Raw genomic sequence first — 24,740 nt, 5'->3', positions numbered from 1 at the left:
TACGTCACACTTAAAGCGAAAATTAAATATTTTACAATATATCCTTATCGTACAACATCGCTACATTATGCGAAAAATTCAATTACTACGTATCATGGCAAGCATGGTATTTATGCAATGATAGTAAAACAATCATTTCACAACACAACAGTAAAATGGAATTGGGTTCGTAAATTTTTCTGGGTATTTCGAGGTGGAGGATACTCTATGTTCCGCTCGGAAATCTATAATCATAAACACAATTCGTTAGGGAGCGCCCTATAACCTTCAAAGGACCAAATAAGCTTATTCTTCAAAAACAGGGCACGCTTTCTTCTGACAAAAAGAATCAGCCAAATCTTCCAAACAAGTAGTTGACAAATCAACCTGATGGGCCCAGGGCGCGCCTTCCCTGATTAAGGGGGGCGCCTTCTAACTTTGACATTTAAAGAAACTGGCTTTATTAATTACTTAGATGTACATATTTTAATTTTAAATACATTACCTGACTTTGACCAAAATAAGGTTTATACCAAATTTCTGGCATAACAATTTAGAAGTTTCACAGGAGATATCTATGCCAGTACAAACAATCAAATTTGTGTTCACAAAAGATCACAAGACACATATCTCTGTTTGTTTTTGTGTAAAGGAATGAAGGCCACGTTATACTAAGATTGGGCGAGTCCGTCCCCACTAACAGCAAAATCACATTCATCTCTTTCTTGACCCATACAATCTTTCTTTCACCTGTTGGCACCTGGTCCAGACACCTATTTATGTTATCCAAATAACTCTTTTTCTTTTTGTGATCCATGCAACTTCTTGTGGTACATACAAATACCAACTTCTACAAGCATTTTTGGTAAAATCACTTTGTTCCACCAGATTTAAAATTATCTCTTCTTAATCGGGCAGCCCTCTTGTGTTTCTCCGTTGTTGAGGGAGACATAGATTTGAACCTAGGCGTGCGACGAGTTCATAATTCAAATCTACGACGAACCTAGATATGCTACGACTTCATAATTCAAACCTACAATATTTGTCACCGTCTCATTGAGAAATTTTCTTAGGTTTCAGTTCGAGTCGTGCTATTCCCATTTAATTAGCGTTACTTAACAATAACAGTATATAGGAAATGCAAAAGCAGCTTAAGATATTCATCCTTTTTGCAACAGACCAATACACTACTGCAGAAATGATTCTCCCTAAACAAAAAAGAAAGAGAGATTAACTCTAATACACTAATCATTTCCCTCATGTTTGCTGGCCTGGATCAGGGGAGATGAAAAATGAAAAGATCTCGAAGCCTGCAACTCACTTTGAACATTGTCTAATGTGGTTCTGAGTTGAGTTTACCACACAATTTAATGCAACACGATCATACCAAAACATAAACTGTACAAATATATACGCGGATGACGTAGGACTTCTCTTTATAATCTTCCAGATGTGGTCAATGTCTTGTTGTCGGTTTCCTTAATTTCTGATTTCAGAGGACGGGGAAGAGGAAGAGGGGGGTAGGAATTAATCGCAGATGCTGATACCGGTGCTGTTAATATCTTTTCCAGGGGTCGCTCGGTTTTTGGTTTGTATGTGAATGACAGATCCTTGTTCGCAGCAAGTGCAACCAACTCTTTCTCCTCTAGACCCTTCGTTGGACCTAGACTGCATCTATCTGGGCTGTGCTTTGCTAAAGCGTCCTTGAATTTCTTGATCTGAGATGTTTTAATGATTCACATGAGCACAAATTTCTATCAAACTAGCAAGAATAACAAGCTGACTTAAGTTAAGGGTTATAAAATAAGATGTAGGGATCAAACAAGCGATTATAATTTTTTACCTTAGGAGTTGTGACAGTCTATTAAACTCAACTTAAGATCAAGATACTCAGACATAAACCATAAATATACATAACAAACCATCACTAAGAACATCCTACTAAAGTGTTCAATGGTTTAGCAAGAGGCATAACGATAATGCCAGGAGGGGCAACTAACCGTGGCATTGGTGCAGCTAAAGCTGCAAAGACGACCATGAGCCCCTCTATAGAAGCGAAAGAAAGGGAGAACATGGACACCTAGCGAATAACACATGGATTTATGCTCTTCATAGTTTACTTGCAGAAATTGTACATCCGGATTCATCTCTGCCAATTGACATATCTGCCAACAAACACCCAAATTTTACTCATTTTTACCATGTCACTCTCTCCAAAATAACAAATTAGACAACCAAACGAAGAAGCAAATATGTGGAATAGCAAGAAACCTTGGGATGAAGTGCTCTGCAGCCTCCACAGCCAGGGGAGAAGAAAGCAACAACAACCAACTGATCTCCCGCATTCGACAAAGATTCTACAAGGTCATTTGGTCCCTGCACCTCTTTCATGTTTGTTTTAAGCCCTTTCTCCCACCAACCTTGAACTTTTTTAAGCCCGATGCTCATCTATTTAGATCACAAAATAAAAGATAAGTAATCAAATTAAAAAGTATATCATTACCGCGAAATCAGTATGTCAAATACCAGGTTGTCGAAGTACATATATAATCTAACAAAACAGACAATCAGTAAAATTTGATATGAAGAGTGCCAGACAAGAACATGAACTGTAAAGTGTCAAAAACGTAGACAAAACACAAAATGATACTATTTCAAAAACCTCTCAGAAAACATTCCGGCCTGAAATTTAAACACATTCACACGCAAACACACACACACACACAAACACATAAAGATTGTCAAATTGTAATCAAGATAACACAAAAACAAACCTGAGAACTACAAGCACCAGCTGCACTTTTCCGGGCATTTGGCCTACCAGTGACAACTTTACCACCATCAAAATTTGAAAAAGAAGAAGAAGTTGATGATGATCTACCAACCAAAGATTTAAAAGAAACATGAACAGATTTATTATCACCAGAAACAGAGGCCCATGGACGTACTCTATGATATTGATGGTAAAAATTGTTAGAGAAAACATTAGTTCTGCTCAAAATATCAGCCATGTTCTCGAAAATAATACAAAGGGTTTCTTGGTTATGACCTCTAAAATTTTATTAATAGATTGAAATATATGATGAATGTTTGCGATCACAGAAATATATGATGAATGAATGAAAAAGATGGAAACAAGTTGGAAAGGAAAAAAGAAGAAAGAAGAGTCTAGAATGACAGCGCATGCATAGTTACAAACAATGTAGGACAGTTACATAACTGTATAAGCAACAGTTGCGTATATATTTATCCACAAATTATCTGTCGACTTGTCATTTCCTTTCTATCCACAAATAATGAGTCGACTTGTATTTACATGTTCCTTCTATAGTTTTTTTTGTTTCTCTTAAACAACTTCCACCCATTACTGAACTTTTGGTTTGTTACATCTTATTTATATTTATTAAAATCTAAATATTTGTTTTTATCTAATTTTTGAATAAGTGCTACATTTATAAATCATGACTCATACTTTTTTAACCCAAAAGATCGTTCCATTAGATAAAATCAGAATTAGAATTATATATTGAGAGAGATACTAAAGAGGACATTGCTCTCTAGGCAACCAATATTTAAATAAGATGACCCAGCAAGAAAATGGGTCACATTGGTTGCGGATCATTTTACAAAATTTTACTCATAAGAACATTCAATCAAACGTTTGCAATCTTGCACCACCCATCCAAATGGCCAAATGGAAATAACATATTATTGGAATTTCTAAATTCTAATGGAAATAACATATTATTAGAACTATCATATTATGTTCGTCAATCTAGAGAGTCAGGAAGGAACGATTTGCTATGAAGTGGTAAAAGATGCTATGAAGTGGTAAAATATGAACGTAAATCAAGATTGTTGCAAAGGTATGGGAGTATCTTTCACAGTGGATATTTGCCCAAGTAAGGAGACTTGGGGCACCTTTTCATCCTCCTGTTACAGGAGATGGTGCCTTACACCGGGTAAAACCACATCTAAATGGAGTACAGATAACAACAAACATGACAGTTTTGAAGGATCAAGGAGTTTCTGGTATTGACATCATTGCACGAGATGATGAAGGCCACCTAATTCCGGAAAAAAAACAGCAGCTTTATGGAAGTAATGAATCCAACTCTACTTGAAGCTATTGCAGTTAAAGAGGCCTTGAGTTGGGTTAAGGAGAAGGGTTGGAATGCAGTCACTATTGAAACAGATTGTTTAGTGGTGGTACAGTTGATCAGAAGCAACACTCCTATGTGTTCCCGGTCGGGTAAAGTGATTGTGGACTGTAGAGCCACCTCCAAAATGTGCATGTGTTTACGCTCCACCCGAGCATTTTGTTGGGGTCTTTTTACACACGACATTTGGTGAGTAATACCATTATTCTGAAAGAATTGTCGACAAGAAGCATCATCAAACTCAAGGACATTGTCAGAGCGAATGACCTTGATGGCACCTTTACACTGATTTTGAGCATAATTGTAAAATGTTTTCAAGGCAGTTAAAGTATCATATTTAAATTGTAGTAGGTAGATTCATGTGTGTCTAGTCTTGTCATCAACTATTGTGAGAAAGTGTTTATATTTTGTGCAAACTTTATATGGGCCCCATATGTCAATATGTATAAGATCAAATGATTTTTCAGCATGAGAATCACTCAAAGAAAAAGGTAACTTGATAAATTTTGACATAGGACAAGTGACACATACCTTATAAGGTAAGTGCAGAAATGGTTGCACACAAGAAATAAGTTTCAGCTTGGCAGCAGAAGCATGGCCCAATCTATGGTGCCATTTGTCCAGTTCAGATGCATCAGCGACATGTGAAGCTTCATCAGGGGAATAATTAGAACTAACAGCATTAGAATGAGGAGGGGTTACCCATATCTCTGGCATATTTCCAGAAAAATGATCAATAAGGTAGTAAAGTCCGTGAGAAGCTTTGCCCACCAGTTTGAACTCCTTAGTATGGTTGTCAATTATAACACAATGTGTGCTATACAACTGTACTTGACAGTTATTATCAGAAATGAGTTTGCATACAGACAAGAGCTTGTGAGTAAACAAGGGAACGCATAACACATTTTTCAAAATCAATTCAATACTCAGTCTAATAGTGCCTTGGTGAGAAATTTTAGATGTTGCACCATTTGGGAGATTAATCTCAGTAACAGTTCCAAGGGGCGCAGGTTGAAGTAAGTGATGAAAATCCGGTGTCATGTGATTCGTGGCTCCAGAATCAATTATCCAGGATTCCAGAGATTCAATTGTTGAGGTTTTAATGGACATCATTCCAGATAATGGTTGTTCCAGTTCTTCGTCCGTATCAGAACCACGTTGTTGTATTGCTAGCTGAGGCATTAACTGATCCAATTGAGCAATCTATTGAGGAGTGAACAAAAATAAAGTCTCAGTGTTAACTTGGGCTATTGCTGAAGTTTTGGGGCTTCCTATTCGAGGACCAGAATTCCACCTGTAGGAGGCTTGGGGTTTAGCTCTAGGATTAACATTTGGGTTGATAGGTTTTTGGCCATATCTTGAATGTCATTTCGGGTATCCAACAACATACCAACATTTATCATTTTTGTGTCCTCTGCCATTACACACGGTGCACACTACATTCCTTTCAAGCTTAATAATATTGGCTTTACTGAATATGGCTACCGACTCTGTATCAAGTTTGTACATCTGTAAAAGGTCACGTTGGGCCTCTTCTTGCTGTAACGCAGCAAATATAATTTCAACATATGAGATAGGCGTAACCAATAAGAAGTGGCTACGCTGAAGGTTGTATATATCATTTAATCCATTCAAAAATTGGAACAATCTACACTCATCTTTTGGTGCAGCGATGGTGTCTAACGGTGTTTTAACCTCTGCAGATGGGTTAGGGACAATGGGCAAAGTATTTAGAGCATCAAGCTCTTCCTATAAAGCTCTCATAGCTGTATAATATTCATTTAAAAATAAATTATGTTGCCTTAATTCATAAATTTCTTTATTTAGCTTATACTTTCGAGACCCATTGGTCAATTGAAAGCGTCTTTCTAGGTTAGACCAAATATCAGCAACTGAAGTCATAAACATTATTGATTTCATAATAGATGGAGAAACATTATGAGTGAACCAAGCGATTATTATGTTGTTACAGGTTTCCCAGAGCTCAGCATGTACAACATCAGTTGGTTTTGGCACTCCTCCGGTCACAAAACCAAGCTTTCGTTTAGAAGCCAGATTTATCTTCATGGCTCTTTTACAAGCTCTGTAGTCAGAAAATGCTTGAAGTTTTTCAATCACCACTGAAGTCGGGCCATCAGAATGGTGTAAATACATTGGGTTTACCAGATCTTGAAAAGGGATTCTGTTTCCTGCCATTTGAGACGAGTAATCGAAACACAACGACAACAGAAGGGTTTTAAAAATATATGAGGCTGATATATATATATATATATATATATATATATATATATATATATATATATATATATATATATTCTCCTAACGCAACTTTACAATGGCTGGCTCTGATACCATATAGACTAAATGGCAATAATAATCGAATCACCATTGTAGAAGCACAAGAGATAAGACCATTAAAGAATAAACAATGTTTGAAGAAGAAGATAAACATTCAGCGTGCATTATCATTTTCAGCTCAGGTCCTTTTATAGTGAGTGTAATAAGACAAAAGCAATTAACAACCTTGTCCCCTCATACAATGGACTTAACAAGATAACAAATATAAAAGAGTAATTGGACTAGAGAAATGCATAACAGCCTAGTGAACCTTTAGATGATAAAAAATGTAATTTTCCTCCTTATAATAGAACATCTCCAAGAAATTTTTCAATGAACTACTAAAGCTAAAATTTGCCTGAGGATGAAATGAAAACGAACTCTAACAAACTCATCAAACTTCTTTAAAAAATTTAGAGTCCCCTCATCCTCTTCATATTTAAGACTTTCTCTCCTATTCCTACTTATTTTTTTATTAATATACATCACTTCCTCTCGACTATCTACCAAATATCCCATTCCGTTTTTACAATTTATAAATACATTTAATAATATAATGTTAACTTAAGAGTAATGAATAGAGATGTTGTTGGAGATGATAAGTAAACCTTCGAGTAACTTCAAGAGACTCTTAAATTTTTCTCTACAAATATTATAATTAAAAGACTCTTAATTATTTAAGAGAGAAAAATTTACTCTTTCTCCAACAATCCTCTTCGACTCACTCTCTATTTATATTTTTATTCTTTCAATTGAATGAAAATACCACATAGGAAAATCCCAAGAACACATTATTTATTAATATAAATTGAATGAGCAAAGGGTAGGAGCTCTTCACTATTATTGAAGGATATAGAGATCCTAAATTTTTAGGATGATTTAGGAGATTGTTGGAGACCATTTTTATGCCAAAATCCTCAAATTTTGATTTAAGAGGCTAGAAAGAGGAATTGTTGGAGTTATTTTTATATCTTAAATCATTAGTAGGCAGTTTTTTATATCATTTTTAGCAAAATATTAAGAGCTTGTTAGAGTTGCTAGCTTCTGCAATCTCTAGATAATAACTACCTTCACGACTACATTTTCTGGCCTGTACTAATTTACCATTATGGTCCCTGGCATCCAATCCAAAGACAAATACTCTTTCGTCTTCGACAATCGTTTCATCTACATTCACCTTGATTACGTCTAAATGAGGCTTACTCCACCTCTCGATACCATCACTAGGCTTAAATAAACCTGAGAGAGGTGCAAATTCATGTTTTTTGAGTAAACTCCCAATGTACAAGGCCATGTAAAATACGTTTATTTTTAAACGGTTTTTCCGGTGTGTGTCCATGTACATATGTTAAGTGTGGAATATCATAAATTTGACTAATTTTTGGGATTTACTGTTATTAATAAATATGAACCAATCAAAATAAAGTAAACTTATGAGATTCCGCATTTAACATCCATGGGCATATGGTTGGTTTACGGCCATGGTTCTCCATGTGGGCCTCCGCTTTGCTTTTCCTTCCCGGAGATATTTGTAAGCAATTCGAACTCAGTAGACTCCACTGTTCTCGTAGCCAAATACCAGCTTTTAGATAATCAGATAGAAGAATTGCTTTAATGAGGTTAAAATCGCGAGCATAAAACAAATCCTCCAATATTTCAACATCCCACTCTTTCATTCATGTCTTCATAATACTAGAGACCTTCTGATGTAAAAGAGTAGCATGGTCAGAAATTATCTTAGGGTTATTACTTTCCGGGAGCCGTTGATCCCCAATTATATCTACACTACTTCCCGAAACTATACATTTTCATGTTCTCGGCCTCTCAATAGATTTTGAGCCTCCTATATACTTCGCCAAATATAGCTTGAATTATTTACCTAACGATGCTGAGCTATTGAGAGAGTACCTGACTTTTTCGAATTCGCGCCATCAAATAATAATCAATATTTGTAAGAATTTTCATTCGAAATAACTTTTTATGAATGCCGTGAACTTTCGATATCTTGTTCTTAATTAATTCTATAAATTCTTTAAATTCTTTTTTGGGATTTTCTATGGCGTGCCCAAGTGCACACAATAGTCACTAACTCTCATAGAAATTGACTCTTCTTATTGGTAGTTGAATAATAAATTTTAATGCTCCTGCATTCACATCAATTTCACCCATAAAAAGAGACCATTTTTATTAGAGTTAGTAACTAATACGTGCTATTGGGCACACATTAAAAATACCATTCTTTTTTAACTTTTTTTTACTTGGAATTTTGACCGACGTATGCTAGCATGAGTATTTTATAACTCAAAAATTATTATTATTCAAATGATGCACTTGCAGGCTAAAATATCTCGAGAAAAGTAAAGTATTAAAATCATCACTGAAAATCTCTAAAAATAAAATGTAAATGTCAATTTTTGGTTTGGATCTGATAAATACTATATACATATTTGGGACGAGGTTAGGCACGGAAAAATGAATAAATATCATGGGCTTGCAACACCGCACGAGGCAACAGATATTGGACCCAATGAAGTGATAGGTAAAAATTAAAATTTGAAAATTTTATTCAGTATTGTATTCTTCCCTCGACACATTAATACTATACTACTGTCTTGCTCTATTTGTAAGATAGTTGGGTGATCGCAGTACAGGTGGTGTGGCAAACCGCAAACCAAACTGTACATAAGATTTGATCAAATTTTCAAATTACACCTGCACCGTGTAATCTCAAAAATCACATAAACTCACATCACGAAAATGTAATGCGGAGTTGTGCGATTTATTTATTCAAAAAAATAATATTTACATATAAATATAATAAAATTTTAGTTAATAAGAAAGCTAAAATTAATATGTTTTTTTATTAAAAAAAATATGTCGGTAATTTGTAATATGTAACCAGTATTTATAATACAAAACTATAGTAAACAAGAAATGAATCTAAAATATATAAATATATATGTATATACATTATATATATACAAAAATATATATCATGAATAAATTTTTATATATATATATACTTCTTCCATCTTATATTATGTGTCCTGTTTTGACTAATGTATAGTCAACTTTATCATATTTTGACCATAAATTACATTGAATTTATTATTAAATAAATTTAAAAACTTACATTATTAGAAAATATATCTAATTCTCTTTAAAAAAAAATTCAATTTTTTAAAATAATACATAAATTTTCTTAATTATCAGTCAAAAACTAGTCAATTTGACTACATAAAATTCAAAAAATGAGATATAATATGAGACAGATGGAGTATATGAAATTACGGTGCGGTTCGGTTTGAACCGCAATGTTAAAATGTCAAATCGCAAACTGCATCACACCGCACAGTTTGTCAAAAACTCAAATCGCAACCGCATCACAACAAATTAAAAATCGCATTTTGCAGTGCAGTGTGTGCCAATGCAGACGGTTTGTGCGATTTGTGCGGATTGATAATCACTCCTACGAAACATTAAAAAACATTAAAAGTTTGGGGGTCGCTCGGTTATTATAATTCTAAATGATATTGGATTCAACTTTTTCTATCAATTTAAATTTTTTTTATATTAAACTTTGTATTATTATATTCGATATTAAAGTCAAGTATTCTACAAATTTAAATTCTTATCTATACTATCTTATAATAGATTAAACATTTAAAATTTGGTTGGTCGGTTGGTCATTCTAATTCTAATTGATATTGAAGTCAAATTTCTCTATAATTTAAATTTAATTAACATTAACTCTGTATTATTATATTCGATATTAAAGTCAAGTATTCTACAAACTTAAATTCTAATTCATATTGATGCCTATATTATTCAAATATCTTTACTATCTTATAAAAAACGAAACATTAAAAGTTTGGTTGGTCGATCGGTCAGTCAACCTAATTCTAATTGATATTGAAGTCAATTTTCTCTAGCAATTTAAATTCTAATTCATATTAAACTATGTATTATAATATTTGATATTAAAATCAAGTCTTCTACAAATTTAAATTTTCAATTCATATTGATATTGATATTATTCTAATTGATATTGAAGTCAACTTATTCTACCAATTTAATTTTGCTTTAGTTAATTTCTATAACAATATTTACTATACCAAATAATTTAATTATTATATAGATATTATATATATATCTATTTCTATATAATCAAAAGTAAATTTATCAAAATATAATTTGACTAGCTAAAACAAAATCATATATACTATCTGTCTGCGTTAAAAAAAATTATCATATTGAACCAGATTTAAAAAATTAAAATCAAACCAATAATAATTAGTCTCAGGTTAAAACACAATAATGTAAACTATTGATTTAGGATAAATGAAATTAATATCAGACTAAGTATAATTCATATATTATTGATCCAAAATAAAACTTGACTTTTAATTAAAATATAATCATTTTTTTTGGTAAAAGTACATAGAAATATCAATAAAACTATATCGTTCAATAAGTATCTTTGTCTTTTTCAAATTTCTCTTATTAAAAAAATTATGACCATATATATGTATTAATATATTTATCGTGAAATCATATCATTTAAAAAATCTGAAGGAGCAAATTTAAGATTTAAATTGAAATTAATTTTTTTAAAAAATTTATATAACTAGCATAATAGTCCGTGCGAGGCATAACCATTTTCTAGCAATATCTCGTAATGCAGAGGGTATGATTTTTGAATTTTAGTTTGTGCGGGGTTTGTTATAAAATAAAATATACAGTCTTTCATAAACTTTATTTGAAATTTATGAAAAATATCATGCAAAATAACTTATACTCAATGATTGTTTAAACCGTTGAGTAATGAAATATTGTGCATAGTTTACGGGTTTTTTTTCTTTTGAGGCTTTGATGATTGTGGTTACGATAAGTATTTTGAGTATACGTGATCTTTGAGTTAAAGATATATCGATACTAATTGCAATTTGTGTAGGTTTGATATTTATAGGTGTAAGGTAATTGAAACTTGTTGTATTTAAAATCGGTAATGTCTCGATCCAAATTGAGTGATCTCGTATTAAAGTATCGGTAGAAGTTTGTTATTTTCATGACAACCCCATGTAGTTAATAATATAGGTATCCGTATGAGATATATATATTTTAGAATATTTTATAGTGTTGCTCGTGTAAATATAGGTCGTACATGGATTGTTTTATACTATATGCATTAATATATCATTATTTTAATCGATGTCGACTTTTATTCATGAATGATTTCAATATTTTTTCATATACTAATTCAATAATAATATTTATTTAGGCTACTGCTCAAATTAGAACCGTGAGGACTAGTGCTTTTCGTAGTCAAAATAGGTGATTTTATAAAATTTAAAAAATTTGGTTTGTACAAAATCATCAATTTACCAAATTCAAATTTTGACTTTTCAAAAAATCACCAGTTTCAATTGTAGAAATGACCGGTTGTAACGGTTCTTACTGGAGCGCGACCCTATTAGTAAATTTGATACATATTAGTTATTAAATTGAACTTATAAAAACTATCAAACATATTTATTGATATAAGATATTACAAAAAATTTGTCTTATTGATCAGATGTCTTCGTATAATTCGTAATTTAAATTGATTAAAACTATGCAGTGAATCGATTCACATAGCCAAATGACGAATATTTATAAAAAAACTGGGCTATATTCTAGATTCAAATTAAGTTGAAATATTTCAAATATTATTTAAAAAAAATATTGGGTCAAATTATAATTTTGAATTCAAGTGAAATACACCGACTCTTTATAGTCTGTATGTGTGTGTGTGTGTTTGTGTGTGTGTGTTTGATTCAATTTTTAATAAATTCTTAGAAAATGTATGAATTTGTAAAATTTAATTTCTATAAAAAGGTTTAAAATTTTAAACGTAAAAATAATATGTATATATATATATATCAGTGTGTGTGTGTGAGAGAACGCTAGCCTATATATGTGTGTATGTGCGCGCGCGTGTGTGTATTTGATTCAATTTTCAGTAAATTTTAAGAAAATGTATGAATTTGTAGAATTTAATTTATTTTAAAAAGGTTTAAAGCATATATTTTAACTTAAAATGATTAATAAATAAGGTAATGATTTTTTAATATATTATGTTTGAACTCATATTTAAATTCAATTTGTCAAAATTAACTTTAAAAATAATTCAATAATTTTGTTTAAAGTTAAACAAAATATCTTAGAATTAAATGACTCTCACATATTATATTTACGATGATGAACGCAATTCATAATTTGATGTAGTGGTATAAATATATATTGGTGAACGAGTGTACCCGTGTTCGATTCCCATTAACAACCATATTTTTAAATGTAGTAAACATATGGGCAAAATTGTCATTTCTTGAGATTAAAATTTCTCACTAATTTATATATCCTGTTGGTGTATTATATATAGAAGAGATATTAAAAAGATATGTGCATCTCACATGTACTATACTATAATAATCATAATGAGATATAATTTGATATGCCTTTTTTGATCGGTTTGGTTATCCATATTTATAACTGTCAGATCTTTTTAATCAAGTGATCAGGACCGTTAGATCAAAATACTAAAAAATATACAACACCCAAGTTTCTAGGTTCAAATCCCGCCAACAATAAATATATAAATATTTATATTATTGTTTTACACTAATGAATAATAAACAAAACATTAAAAGTTTGGTCGCATGTACCTATTTTTTATATACAATAATTTTACCAAAATATCCTTACTTATATATATTTTTCATAAATATAGATTTAACTTTTTGTTAAATTCATCTATATCTATTACTATTATATAAAAGGTGAAACATTAAAAAATTTGGTACGGTACCTGTTTTTTGGTACATGCTGAATTTACTGAATTAACCTTATTTTATTTAAAAAATTTATTAGCCTTAATAGTCTAATTATAATAGAAAAAGAAATAAAAATCATTTTCAACTACAATACATTACCTTTTTTATTTATCTCAATTAAAACAACTTCTCTAAATATCACGAACAAGTTTATTTAGTGAAATAAAATAATAATATCATAACCACTAATAACTAATAAATTACCTTTTTTAGCTATTTAATTGTATATTTTATTTAATAATTATTTTACTTACATACTTTGTTAAGCTCCGTGACTTTAGCAATCCATAAATTCTTATTTGTTTTACAAGAACAACTTAGCATTATTATCCTTATTTCTCGACAACAACAACAATCAAATCTCATCGTTTAAGACAATGCAAAAACCCTCTGTTTTTAAAACAATGCAAAAGTCAAAACTATCTGCACCTCTAATTACTAGCTGTCGCAGATATATTTTGTACGGGTTCACAGTAAAAAATATTTATTTTATATAATTTTTACTATCAATGTAAATACATATATACTTAAAATAAGCATTATCTTATAATTCAATTACATAAACAAAATAAAAAAAATTATTTGATTTTTGAAGTCGAATTATTTAGCTATCTATATTATCATATTACATACAAAACTTTACGGTCATTCCTTTAATTACATAATTACCCTTTCTATCCACAGTTATCTATCCGTTGAAGTAGTAGCTTATATCAATAAGTATGTAGCACATTCTGTACACTAGAATAGCTGGGGTATTTGGTAGTTTTTATAGTTTTTAAGTGATGTTGACTACTAGCAAAATGTGCAAAATAAGTGGGCTAAGTGTAAATATAAAATCCCTTGTAACTTTGTCTAAGTGAAAGAGTATCAACTGCTATAGAACAACTTCAACTGCTAATCTACAAAGTTTCAAAGGATGACTCTACAAGTTTCAACGGATAACTTATATGCCCTCAACGGATAAGTCAGTCAAGCTTCAACGGATAACAGATAAAACTATCAATGGATATTATAAAGAAAGCTTCAACGGATGACACCATTATAGTGTCAACGGATAACATCTAACAAGCTTCAACGGATAATCAACCAGATAGCAGTTGAAAGAGATTTTGACAGAAGCTGACAGAGTCACATGGGTTGATAGTGCACAAAAGGAATGTGGCAGCCTGAATGCAAGTGTTAAAAAAAGAGTAAATGACACTTTGCACCCCTTATAATTATTCACTTTTTCGGTTTGATCTTAAACTTTTAATTTTGGCAGAATGCATCCCTTAATTTTAAATTTCACTTCATATTGCACCGTTTTATATTGCATTGAACAGAGAAATGAAAAAATATGTGAATTGGACTTAGCTGATAAGAATATTATTTTGTCCAATTGTAGCAAGTAACTTAAAACTTAACCAACCAAAACAACAAGTAGAAAGCAAGCTATATCTTTAGTACTCTCAAGTTTTAAGTTATAAAGTTTACTTGTAAGCAGTTGTGTACATTTTAGCATCACAAAAATTTTCTCAATATATATATCTCAGGTGGAAAGACAAAAGACAATCCACCATAAAGCTATTTTTATTCTTGTATTTATTTACTTTGTGTTATTTGAATACTTTCAAATTCTTATTTGCATTCTTCCATATTCAAAACACAGTTGTATATTTAAGATTTTATTTCATTGCAACAAAAAGAAACCAGAACTCTTTATGGAATAACAATATTATTGTAAATATCATACCCGTCGCAGGGGTTACCGACTAGTTTATTTTAACTTAGAAAATGTACGGTATCTTTATAAAAATTATACCTAAATAAATAACTAGATTGCATTAACTAAAATAATATATAAAATAACATACAATTTTAAGTGTGATTATGGATTATGTAAAAGAATTAAATTTTTAAGCTGACTATATTTTTATTTATAGAAACTAATAATTTTGATAATATTTCAATTTGGAATCTCATGAAAGTTGACATCAATTTTTTGCCAAAAAAAATCTGTTTAGAAAATATAATTCCCAACTTTACCTGTATGGTGTTTATGCGCAGTTTCAGAATCCGAATTTCATTTAAAATAATGATTTAATCAAATAACTTGAAAATTCAAATTTAAATATTAATATGAATATTGGAATTTGAAATTGATAACTTATATTTTTATATTCTGTCTTTTCAAAGACCCTCTTACTCCTTTACTGGTGCCTTCTAACCTTGTCCGAGTGTAAATGTGTCTCATTAAAAATTTTAATTCTAAATTTTACCATTCCAGCAAGAAAGATTACTACAACACTTAAAAGGGGGCTATATGCTCCAACTTAAGACAAAAATGGACGGGGAGGTTCTGCCGTACAATTGAAAATTCCAGTAGCTGAAATTGGGTTTATTTTTATTTTTTATAAATATAAAAAACACTTAAATTTCAAAACAAATTATAGAACCGTACTTGAGAGTATGGATGTCTGATTCTGAGCTTGAAAGTAATGATACATTAATCAGTATCAATCGAGTAGTTAACATTGGTCTTGCTCTTGCCTAAGAAATATACAAACAAAACGAGTATTCATGCATCAAATTATTACACTTCCGGTATTAATCAGAAAAATAACAGCTGAACATTGAGTTTGACTGAACATTGAGTTTGAGCAATGTCGACCAACAAACAAATTAAATCAGTCAAATCACTTGAAAACATTCTATGAAAATGCCATGAAACTTTCTATAATCTTGGAATAATGATCCTCACAAGGACCTCAACAAAACAATTTGATGGTACCAGTTTCCGCTGGTAACTTACCACTATACGTATACTTCTGTGGTTGCTTCCTATTTTTAATTCTTTAGCAACTCCAAAATGAATCCAAATCTGAAAGCGGGCCATCCTCAATCTCATGGAAACTTCCAACATCATCTCTGTTGTTTTTTGCTGACGATATCTCAGTGGTGACGTCAGTGCTGAGGCCTGTATCTTGAGATCGACTGAGCATTGATTGATTCGACGAAAATTGCTCAACCTTGCAGTGCCTAGGAAGTGCCTCGTCAGTAATTTGCGGAGGATTGTATGATCCAGGAATATTTGGTACGAAATCGTCTAATCTTTGTTGGTGCAACAGATTATCAAGAGTGGTTGCAGAAGTATGGTAAGGATTTTGCGAGTAGTATATTGATGAGTTTGGCATCCTGTCGTAATTAGTACTTGGGTTGAAACTTGTACTACTGTAATGTTGGGGTAGCATTTGAGGTTGATGGTAGTAGACAGACAGAGTGTTTGCATCTAAAGATTTAGTTGCTATCGGATAATTTGCTGGATAATTTGCTAGAGCTGTTCCTCTAGAATCTTGTATATTGCTCAAAGAAGTATTTATATTGTTGATGTTGGAAGACTTTAGAGCATTTGGTCTTTCATTTTTTGCGGGAAAAGGAGAATCCGAAAGAGGTGGCGGCGATAAAGGAGAATCCAACAGACCTTCGATGAAAGAGTTCATCCTTGTGAGGTCAAGCATTGAACTTGGCTTTGTTATCATTGTTGCTTTTTTGTGGATAACCCTGCATACAACCCATTCATCCTACAAAATTGGTGAAAAGTATACCAGTCAATTATATGAATTAATGTACGGTTTGTTTGGGAAGTAACCAGGATTGCATCTACAAACAATTATCGTTGATAATTAAACCAGACAAAAAGAACAAAAAATTCAATAATATAACATGAAAATCCTTATGAGAGTGAGAAGTACGAAGAAAATCATTCTTCAATTAAGAGTTTCAGTATTGTTTAACAATACTTGAGGAGGAGGAGGACTTGATATATATTGATTGTAAGTTCGTAAATAAGGACCGGACACCCGTTTGACTGAGCGATACATGTAATTAAACGCTTCCTGGTTTAATTTCTGAATCAAGAAGTACTACATCATGATCTATAAATTAGACTGATGCCATGTAGCATAATATGTATATATGTTCCATTCAAATTTGTTGCTGTCACTACACGTAAACAGTAACTGAATTCGTTATCACCAAAGTACAGGCATCCTTTTAAGTGTGAAAAGGATTGAGATACCCAAGGGAAGTAACAACTAAATTAAAAGTAAATCTAAAGATTGAACGAGAAAGATGCATATGCACTCTAATTAACTTAATACAAAACTTAACCATACATCAGTGAATCAAAATCCAAGAAGTATCATAACAAGACTGTTTAAAAACATCCGAATAACAAAGCTTGAAGATGAAATTACCTTTGCTGAGTTGGGGAAGCTGTAGTTGCCTTCAAGTCTAAATTCATGCATAACCCAATCCATCTTTTCTCCTTTGGGAGCTCTTCCCTTGTAGAAAACAAGCGTCTTCTTCATTCCAACCAATTTCTTCCTGCTGCTGTTACCGGTTTTGCTGTAAATTTCCTTGTCTTTTCCAGTGGCTTTCCAGTAACCTGTTCCGGTCGCCCTGTTGGTTCTCGTCCCAGTCGGATACTTCCTATCTCTCTGGCAGAAAAAATACCACTCTTCTTCTCCCATCTTAGCTTTCTCTGCACAATTTAGCAATTTAAATCTTAAAATTTAACATCTTATGCTTTCAACATACAAATCAATAAAATTCCATATGGATAATAATTCAACGATAAAAATAAATAGAAGCATATATGTAAACATAACGAAAATAGAGCTTACTTGGCAAATCCCATGGCTCGCAACGATTGAGATTAACTTCCCCGATTGCAGTTGAAGTGAAGTTGGAGTCGACGACTTTCGGAACTAGATAATGAGTAATAAGTTCTTCATTTGTTGGATGAAATCGGAAACCCGGAGGCAAATCCAGCTGATCAACATCACCTTGATTAGTAGCAATAATAGTATTGGTATTAATATCGTAGTCTTCTCCTAATTGATTAACAGCAGCACCTTCCATTTTCCGAAACTTAGATGAATTAGAATAAACCAACGATAATATATGGAGCTAGCTAGCTAGCGAGGACTGTGTAAATGATGTAGCAGAAGTGTGGAGCTCGAGCAGTTTGTTGGTGGGGGGAGAGATCTTTATGTAAAGTTAGAATGATGATGAGGATTATTCTTTAGAAAGAAGAACAGAAAGTGTGTGTTTATATATGAAAACTAAATTTTAGAGAGAATGATAGTGAAAGGCAGGGATTGATAGAGAAAGATAGATCAAGGTTCGTTGTTTCGTTCATTTGACAGCAAAGAGAAACGTAGGCTCCAAGGAAACTTCTGAGACAAGCTTTCAAAGTTTTTTTTTTTTTTTTTTTGGTCAGAACAAGCTTTCAAAACTTAATTTTGTTGTCTCGGTCTCTCTTCTCTTTTCCATTTGTCTTATTTTTTTTGTTATAGTATTCTACAAGGTGTTTGATAAACAGCCGACTGTGAAATGAAAGGCCATTATTATTTGTACAGATTTGATAATATATGTCAGTAAGGAATGTTAAGTGTCAACTTGCGAGGTAAGTTGGTGTTAAGTTTGATTTTAATTTCTACAAACATTCTTTTATTAAACAAACTTATAAATGCAGGATTTGATTCAAGGAGGAGCTGACTCATGGCTTAATCAGGTATATGCTTCTTTCAAAAAGAGTTTTAAGGTAATTTATTTTTATGGATAAAAAATGCATTCTACTGTTGTTTAAAGTGTTTTCATTATTTTTAAGTACAAAGTAAATTTTAACTATAAATTATTATTAACTTTGATAAATATATATAGTATCATTAAAAATTAATAAAAATAGTAATGACAATCACTACAAGAAAGTAAAATTAAATTAAACCGTATAAATTCAATCAAACTAAATTCAACCGCATTAATGCAATTAAGTAGGGAATTAATACAAGGTTTTTAGATTTAATTTGCTGAAGAACACAGATCTCCTATTACCTGCATAAGTTTATCAATATTTTTCTTGTACCTAATTTTATATGTGATTAACCGGAAGCTTATTATAATTATACAATATATAATACTTTTTAAATTTAACAGTATACTAATGTATAATTTTAAAATTTCTTTAAAATTTTAAAAACTTTTAATATTTATATATAATAATATCAATATTACTTTGACTTTATCTTGTAATTTCAAAATAATTTTTTAGAATTTTATCCATCATTTAAAACTCAACAAACAAGCTTCTTGTTAGGTTAATCGTTAATATTGTTCCAACATAGAAAAATACAATTTTTTACATTAAAATTATTATTCAACTTAAAAAACTTATTTATATTTGATTTAGATTTATTTTAAGACTAAAAATTGTATTCCAACTGAAAAGCTATTTTTGCTATGTTTAAGTTATTAAAATACAATTTTTAATATTTAACTATAATCTTATTTACAATCATACATACATACATACATACATACATACATACATACATACATACATATATATATATAATTTTAAATCTAATTGTTCTCATCATTTTTTTTAAAATTTAAGGTTATAATAGATCAAAAAAATTCGATAAAATTACTTTTCGCACTTATTATATTTAACTTATGTAACTCCTTAATTTTGATAATCACAATACACTAAGCTATCATAATGTTATTTAAGACTGTTTGCAGGATATATCAGTTTAATGTCATTGCTGTTTAAGTTTCATGACAGCAAGCTGTCATAAGACAGTGACGTTTTTCACAATAACAACAAGTCAAGATGGACAGTTCAGAATCAACATGGAAGTTGTTTTTAAAGGAAAAAATTCAGGAACTTCTTTTAATAAATTGTAAGGACTTCTCTATTATATTATACGTGTTTTATATATAATAGAGCTCACATATAAAATATTTTCTAGTTTTAAAACAGTTCCTAATTTGTATGAATTTGTTTTATCTTCAAACTTCCTACAAATCTGATTAAAAATGTTTAATACTCTTACAAAATAGAAGAGCCTTTTATTGAACGTTATACATTCTTTCTCTAATCTATCAAACGGATACCTAAATGTTGAAAATCATCCTAACTAATTTAAACGTTAGAATTGGATTATAACCGTTGTAAATTGTTGAGATTATTTTGAACGTTAGTGTATGTTTATATATGAGGTTTTCTTGCAGTTTTTATAGAGTATTAATTGCAGCAAGAACACTCACAATTCACTGAAATTTATTGATTTCAAAATACTCGCGAGCATTTAATTATATATACACGTTATATCTGAGAGAGTCTATAATTTGAGTTGTAATCTCTTTATTATTCGATTTGTATTGTTCAAATTTGTATTGGGTAGTTGCTGGATAGTTGGTTAAGGGAACAAGGGTTTGGTGAACTAGTGCTAGAGAAGTGTGTACTACAGGTTGTATAGTACTTAGAGGGCAGGTTCAGAAACAGGGTTTCAGCAAGCCATTATCAGCAGCTGAGATAAGGGGGATATATTATTATATCTTCTAGGTGTAAATTTATTGTGATTCAATAATATATTCTCTTACCAAGTTGGTAAGGGACGAGGACGTAGATCATAGCGGATTAGGGGTCGTAGGAGATAAGGGGTCGAGCCTGGCTAAAATTCTTGTGTGTTCTTATTACTTTTCTGCATACTATTTTCTGCACTACATTTAGTCATCTCAGCTTTTAAACTGTTTATAAAATCTCCGTAATTTTCCTATTAGTCTCCATAATACCAGTCGAATCCTAGATGTAGAAATATAAGAAGGTCGTAAGCTATTATTGGGTAAAATTTAAAACTAATCTTAATTAACCATTATCACATATTCACCCACTCTAGGTGTATTTTCAACTTATAACATGTGCAATATAATTTAAATTAGATCAATTTTAATATCTTATTATCGAAAATGTAATTTTATTATTTGAAATAATTAAAGATAAATAATGAAAATGACTAAATAAAAAATTGCTTTAATTTTATATTGACTCTGATTTGTATATAGATCGATTTTAATACGATTTTAATATTTTATTAAAGAGAAAGTATCTGTTAATTTAAAATAGTAGAAATAAATTAAATAAATAAATTTATCAGGTTTTATTCTATTTTATTTTGACTCCAACTTCAATTTTAAAAATAAGATTTTGACAATTTTAATAAAAAAATCCACGAAATAATATTTAATTTTATTTCAAAAATACTTTTCAAATAAAATTATTTAGAAACTAAATAGAAAAGATACATACAACTTTTGTATTAATATATCTTCTATTTAACTTTAAACCATGAAAATATAAAATATTACTTTATTTTACATCAGAATGCTATCATCTATTTATTAAAACTTATGCCCGGTTAGAACTTAATTAGAAGTCTGACATAGAAATCAGCAATCATGTACCCGTTGTGGGTTCAATTGTTCAAACTTTCTGGCCGCATTTATTTTGTTTGTTTGGTTAGTTTTTACTTTTCAGTAACCTTTTTATTTTTTGGATTAAGTAATTCTATCTATTTAGTTTTTTTTTTAAAAAAAATTGAATCATCAAAGTTACCTTTTCTTTTTCGATTGGGACTGAATTTATTAAATTTGAGAGGTCGATCATTTTTTAGGGTGATTTCGTTTGTAAGATCTATTCGTTTTATTTGGACTTTCAATATAAAATTTAGGTCTTTGTTTGTTTTGGTGAGTTTATTTAATAAGTTCTGATTAAGTTATTAGAGTTTTATGAAATTATAACTGTGGATAGTTAAACGGGTTCTAACTAAACTGATAATTGTTAACAAATTATATTCAACATATATATTGTTTGATTATCTATTCATAAAGTTAAAGGCTATTGATTTGATCTTATATTATATATGTTTGTTTGACTTATTTTTGTTATGGATACAATATGACTTTTTCTTATTTAATTATCTTCATTTTTTTGAAAAAAATAAAATCTAAAATTATATTGAAAATTTGGATAAAATAGTTGATTATATATAATGATAAATAATAAGGTATTATATACAAGGTATTACTGACCAACCCCAACACTCGGAAATGCGAAAATCGTGGATGAATACTGGAATAAGGAGAAGTTAATGATGAGTAGTTGATGTACGTACTACTAGCATGAATTTTGATGATAGAGTGATAGTGATAAAGTCTTCATGTCATTAGGCAGTAGAAATCACACAGTGCTTGCGGATCTGCATATACGCTACCACCTTCTTAATATTCTACGCGTACAATACGTGGTGTGTGCATGTTGGCAAGGTATACACGGCCTTGGTCGTTGGATACACCAAGAAGAACGTTACATATATAGGATTTGCCAACAAATTTTTTATGTAGTTTCATTCTTTTTCAAATTTTAAAATATGATGCAATTCACTGGGAATTTCGGGTGTTCCAATGATTGACTCATGCTGCGAATTTTTTTATCTCTAAGGTTCGAAGTATATTATTAGCATTTTACAGAACTTTTAAATTGATTAAATATATGTTTTTTTGTAAGGATTAAATATATGTTTTAATAATTAAAAATTTTAGAATTTCAAAATTGTTAATTCAAACACATATAAACAAGCATTTATTCCCTCCAATTAATAAAAATTTAAGATTTCAATATAAATATATACAAAATATTTATGACTTATGACAAATTTTGAAGAATGCACAATAACTACTTTTCAAAGTAAAATTATATTTCAGCAATAACTTATGGGGCAAAAAGTCTTATCCTAGGAGCAAGTCCAATAAGTGATTTATATGTTATTCCAAATTAAAATTTAGGGCACTTGATCAAAAAATTATATTCAACGATATTCTAGTTATATCTTATAAGACAATATTTTCAAGCCATATTTGTACGACACCATTATATATGTCTTATTTCACTTTTATCAATAAAAAATAAATTTTCTTCCTTTTTATATATCTTTCTCCTCTCATCTTTTTCCTTTACTCCAATTATTAATTAATTATATTATTATATAATAGAGTAAAATTCTATGGAGGCTATTATTTCATCGGAGATTTCGGAAACCACCTACGTTCTGCAGTCAAAACACTATAAAATATATTATTTTGTCAAGTATGTTATACGAATATCACCGATTTTTTAAAATTGTTGAGGATCTTGTAAGTTCAATAAGTAGAATGTGTATATTTTGCAAACCGAACAAATATTCTGCAAACTAAACATGTTTCGTAGAATAAAATATTTTATAATATTATACATGCAATACATATATGATATTTAAGATTTTGAATAAAATAATGATTTTTGCAGAATATGATTCTCAAAATAATTCATTTTGCAATTTTTTTATGCAAGATTTCACTTACAGAACAAAAATGTTCTTCAATAAAAAAGTGGTATTCATATAATTACTCTATTATTTTAATAATAAAGCAAATTATTGAAGTTCATGTACATGAATTATTTCATAAACTAATAGGACACTATATTTTATATCTGTTATAAGACCACTACTAGAACACTATAAGTATTCTTGTTCCGTTGAGAAGAATATTGCGAGCGCTATTTATTACGGCCGTATATTTAAGCCGCTCAATCGCATCAATCGCAATAATCACTCTTAAATGATCCGTATATTATAGATAACTGAAAAATTTGGGCGATCGTGAATAGAATTTTAGATAACCGTTAATTTGAGATATGGTTGCAGATTCACTTTTTAAAATTGCAAAGGTCCAACTGCAATTGCACAATATATAAATTAATATATGTTCATAATACATACATATATATATATAATATACATATATTTAGAAGCAACTTGTGTATTTAAACTTGACTTATCACAATTATTCTATTAATATTATGCAGATTTAGGTGATAAAAGATCCATTTTGAGTTAAAACTCTATAATTCATTTTACACATGCAATATGAATTAAAGTTAACCTTTTTTTCTTTAAAACTATTTTAGCGATTGAACCGTAAAAAAAATCGCAACCAACGTGAATTTGGTTAATTTCTATTTATCAACGATTTGATCATAGATGTAGGTTTACTTTGTAAACTACAAGATGCAGTTTAGATAGGTTTTGACTCTCGAACATAATCAAACTGTCTCGTGTACACCCCTTATATTAATTATACCATAATATTATTATTATTAGTTATAGGCCCAATAAGGTCCAACGAGCGAAGGCCCACCGGACGGCTAAACTATTGGGCCGAAGGCCCAATACGCTCATAGACCGAAGGCCCACTTTAACAAAGACGTACAACAAAGGATCAAAATGGCTCCCTCTTTCTCGCCTCAAACGTTCATCTGTCTTTTACGCATAACGAACGAACATTTATTACAAGTTTTGGTATAAATACCCATGTAATGTAAGAGATAGACAACTTAACACACATACTCTCAAATTCTCTCTATGTTCCTGTATTCAGAAACCCATTCTACATCCAGATTACTCATTCTCACAGTAGAGGTGAATCGACGGGACAATACCTCGCATTCTTTTCCTTTTTAGGT

The 24,740-nt window shown here is 30.5% G+C and overlaps 2 protein-coding genes across 2 annotated transcripts; both read right to left on the bottom strand.

Annotated features, from left to right (window-relative positions):
• Window positions 1–1,109: 1,109 nt before the first annotated feature.
• On the bottom strand, window positions 1,110–3,067 carry LOC141720972 (thioredoxin-like 1-1, chloroplastic). The gene is made up of 4 exons (XM_074523689.1): window positions 2,754–3,067; window positions 2,251–2,427; window positions 1,980–2,144; window positions 1,110–1,697 (listed from the first exon to the last, which is right to left on the bottom strand). The coding sequence occupies exons 1-4, from the start codon at window positions 2,988–2,990 to the stop codon at window positions 1,416–1,418; spliced, it is 861 nt and encodes a 286-aa protein (XP_074379790.1). The 5' UTR covers window positions 2,991–3,067; the 3' UTR covers window positions 1,110–1,415.
• Window positions 3,068–15,890: 12,823 nt separating this feature from the next.
• LOC141720971 (uncharacterized) lies at window positions 15,891–18,475 on the bottom strand. The gene is made up of 3 exons (XM_074523688.1): window positions 18,016–18,475; window positions 17,587–17,873; window positions 15,891–16,911 (listed from the first exon to the last, which is right to left on the bottom strand). Exons 1-3 carry the CDS (start codon window positions 18,251–18,253, stop codon window positions 16,186–16,188), a joined length of 1,251 nt encoding a protein of 416 aa, XP_074379789.1. The 5' UTR covers window positions 18,254–18,475; the 3' UTR covers window positions 15,891–16,185.
• Window positions 18,476–24,740: the final 6,265 nt, after the last annotated feature.

The sequence above is a fragment of the Apium graveolens genome, chromosome 4, assembly GCF_009905375.1.
Source record: "Apium graveolens cultivar Ventura chromosome 4, ASM990537v1, whole genome shotgun sequence".
In the NCBI taxonomy this organism is placed as follows: Eukaryota; Viridiplantae; Streptophyta; class Magnoliopsida; order Apiales; family Apiaceae; genus Apium; species Apium graveolens.
This window is presented reverse-complemented; position numbering and strand designations above follow the sequence as displayed.

Bases quoted from the DNA above. Each gene is read 5' to 3' on its own strand.
- LOC141720971 (XM_074523688.1), bottom strand. From the start codon at position 18,253: ATGGAAGGTGCTGCTGTTAATCAATTAGGAGAAGACTACGATATTAAT. The intron at 17,874-18,015 runs GTAAGCTCTATT...TAAATTGTGCAG, and splicing joins CGAGCCATGGGATTTGCCAA to AGAAAGCTAAGATGGGAGAA. The intron at 16,912-17,586 runs GTAATTTCATCT...CCAATTTTGTAG, and splicing joins GCTTCCCCAACTCAGCAAAG to GATGAATGGGTTGTATGCAG.
- LOC141720972 (XM_074523689.1), bottom strand. From the start codon at position 2,990: ATGGCTGATATTTTGAGCAGAACTAATGTTTTCTCTAACAATTTTTAC. The intron at 2,145-2,250 runs GTTTCTTGCTAT...GTTTGTTGGCAG, and splicing joins GCAGAGCACTTCATCCCAAG to ATATGTCAATTGGCAGAGAT. The intron at 1,698-1,979 runs GTTAGTTGCCCC...AAAACATCTCAG, and splicing joins TTAGCTGCACCAATGCCACG to ATCAAGAAATTCAAGGACGC.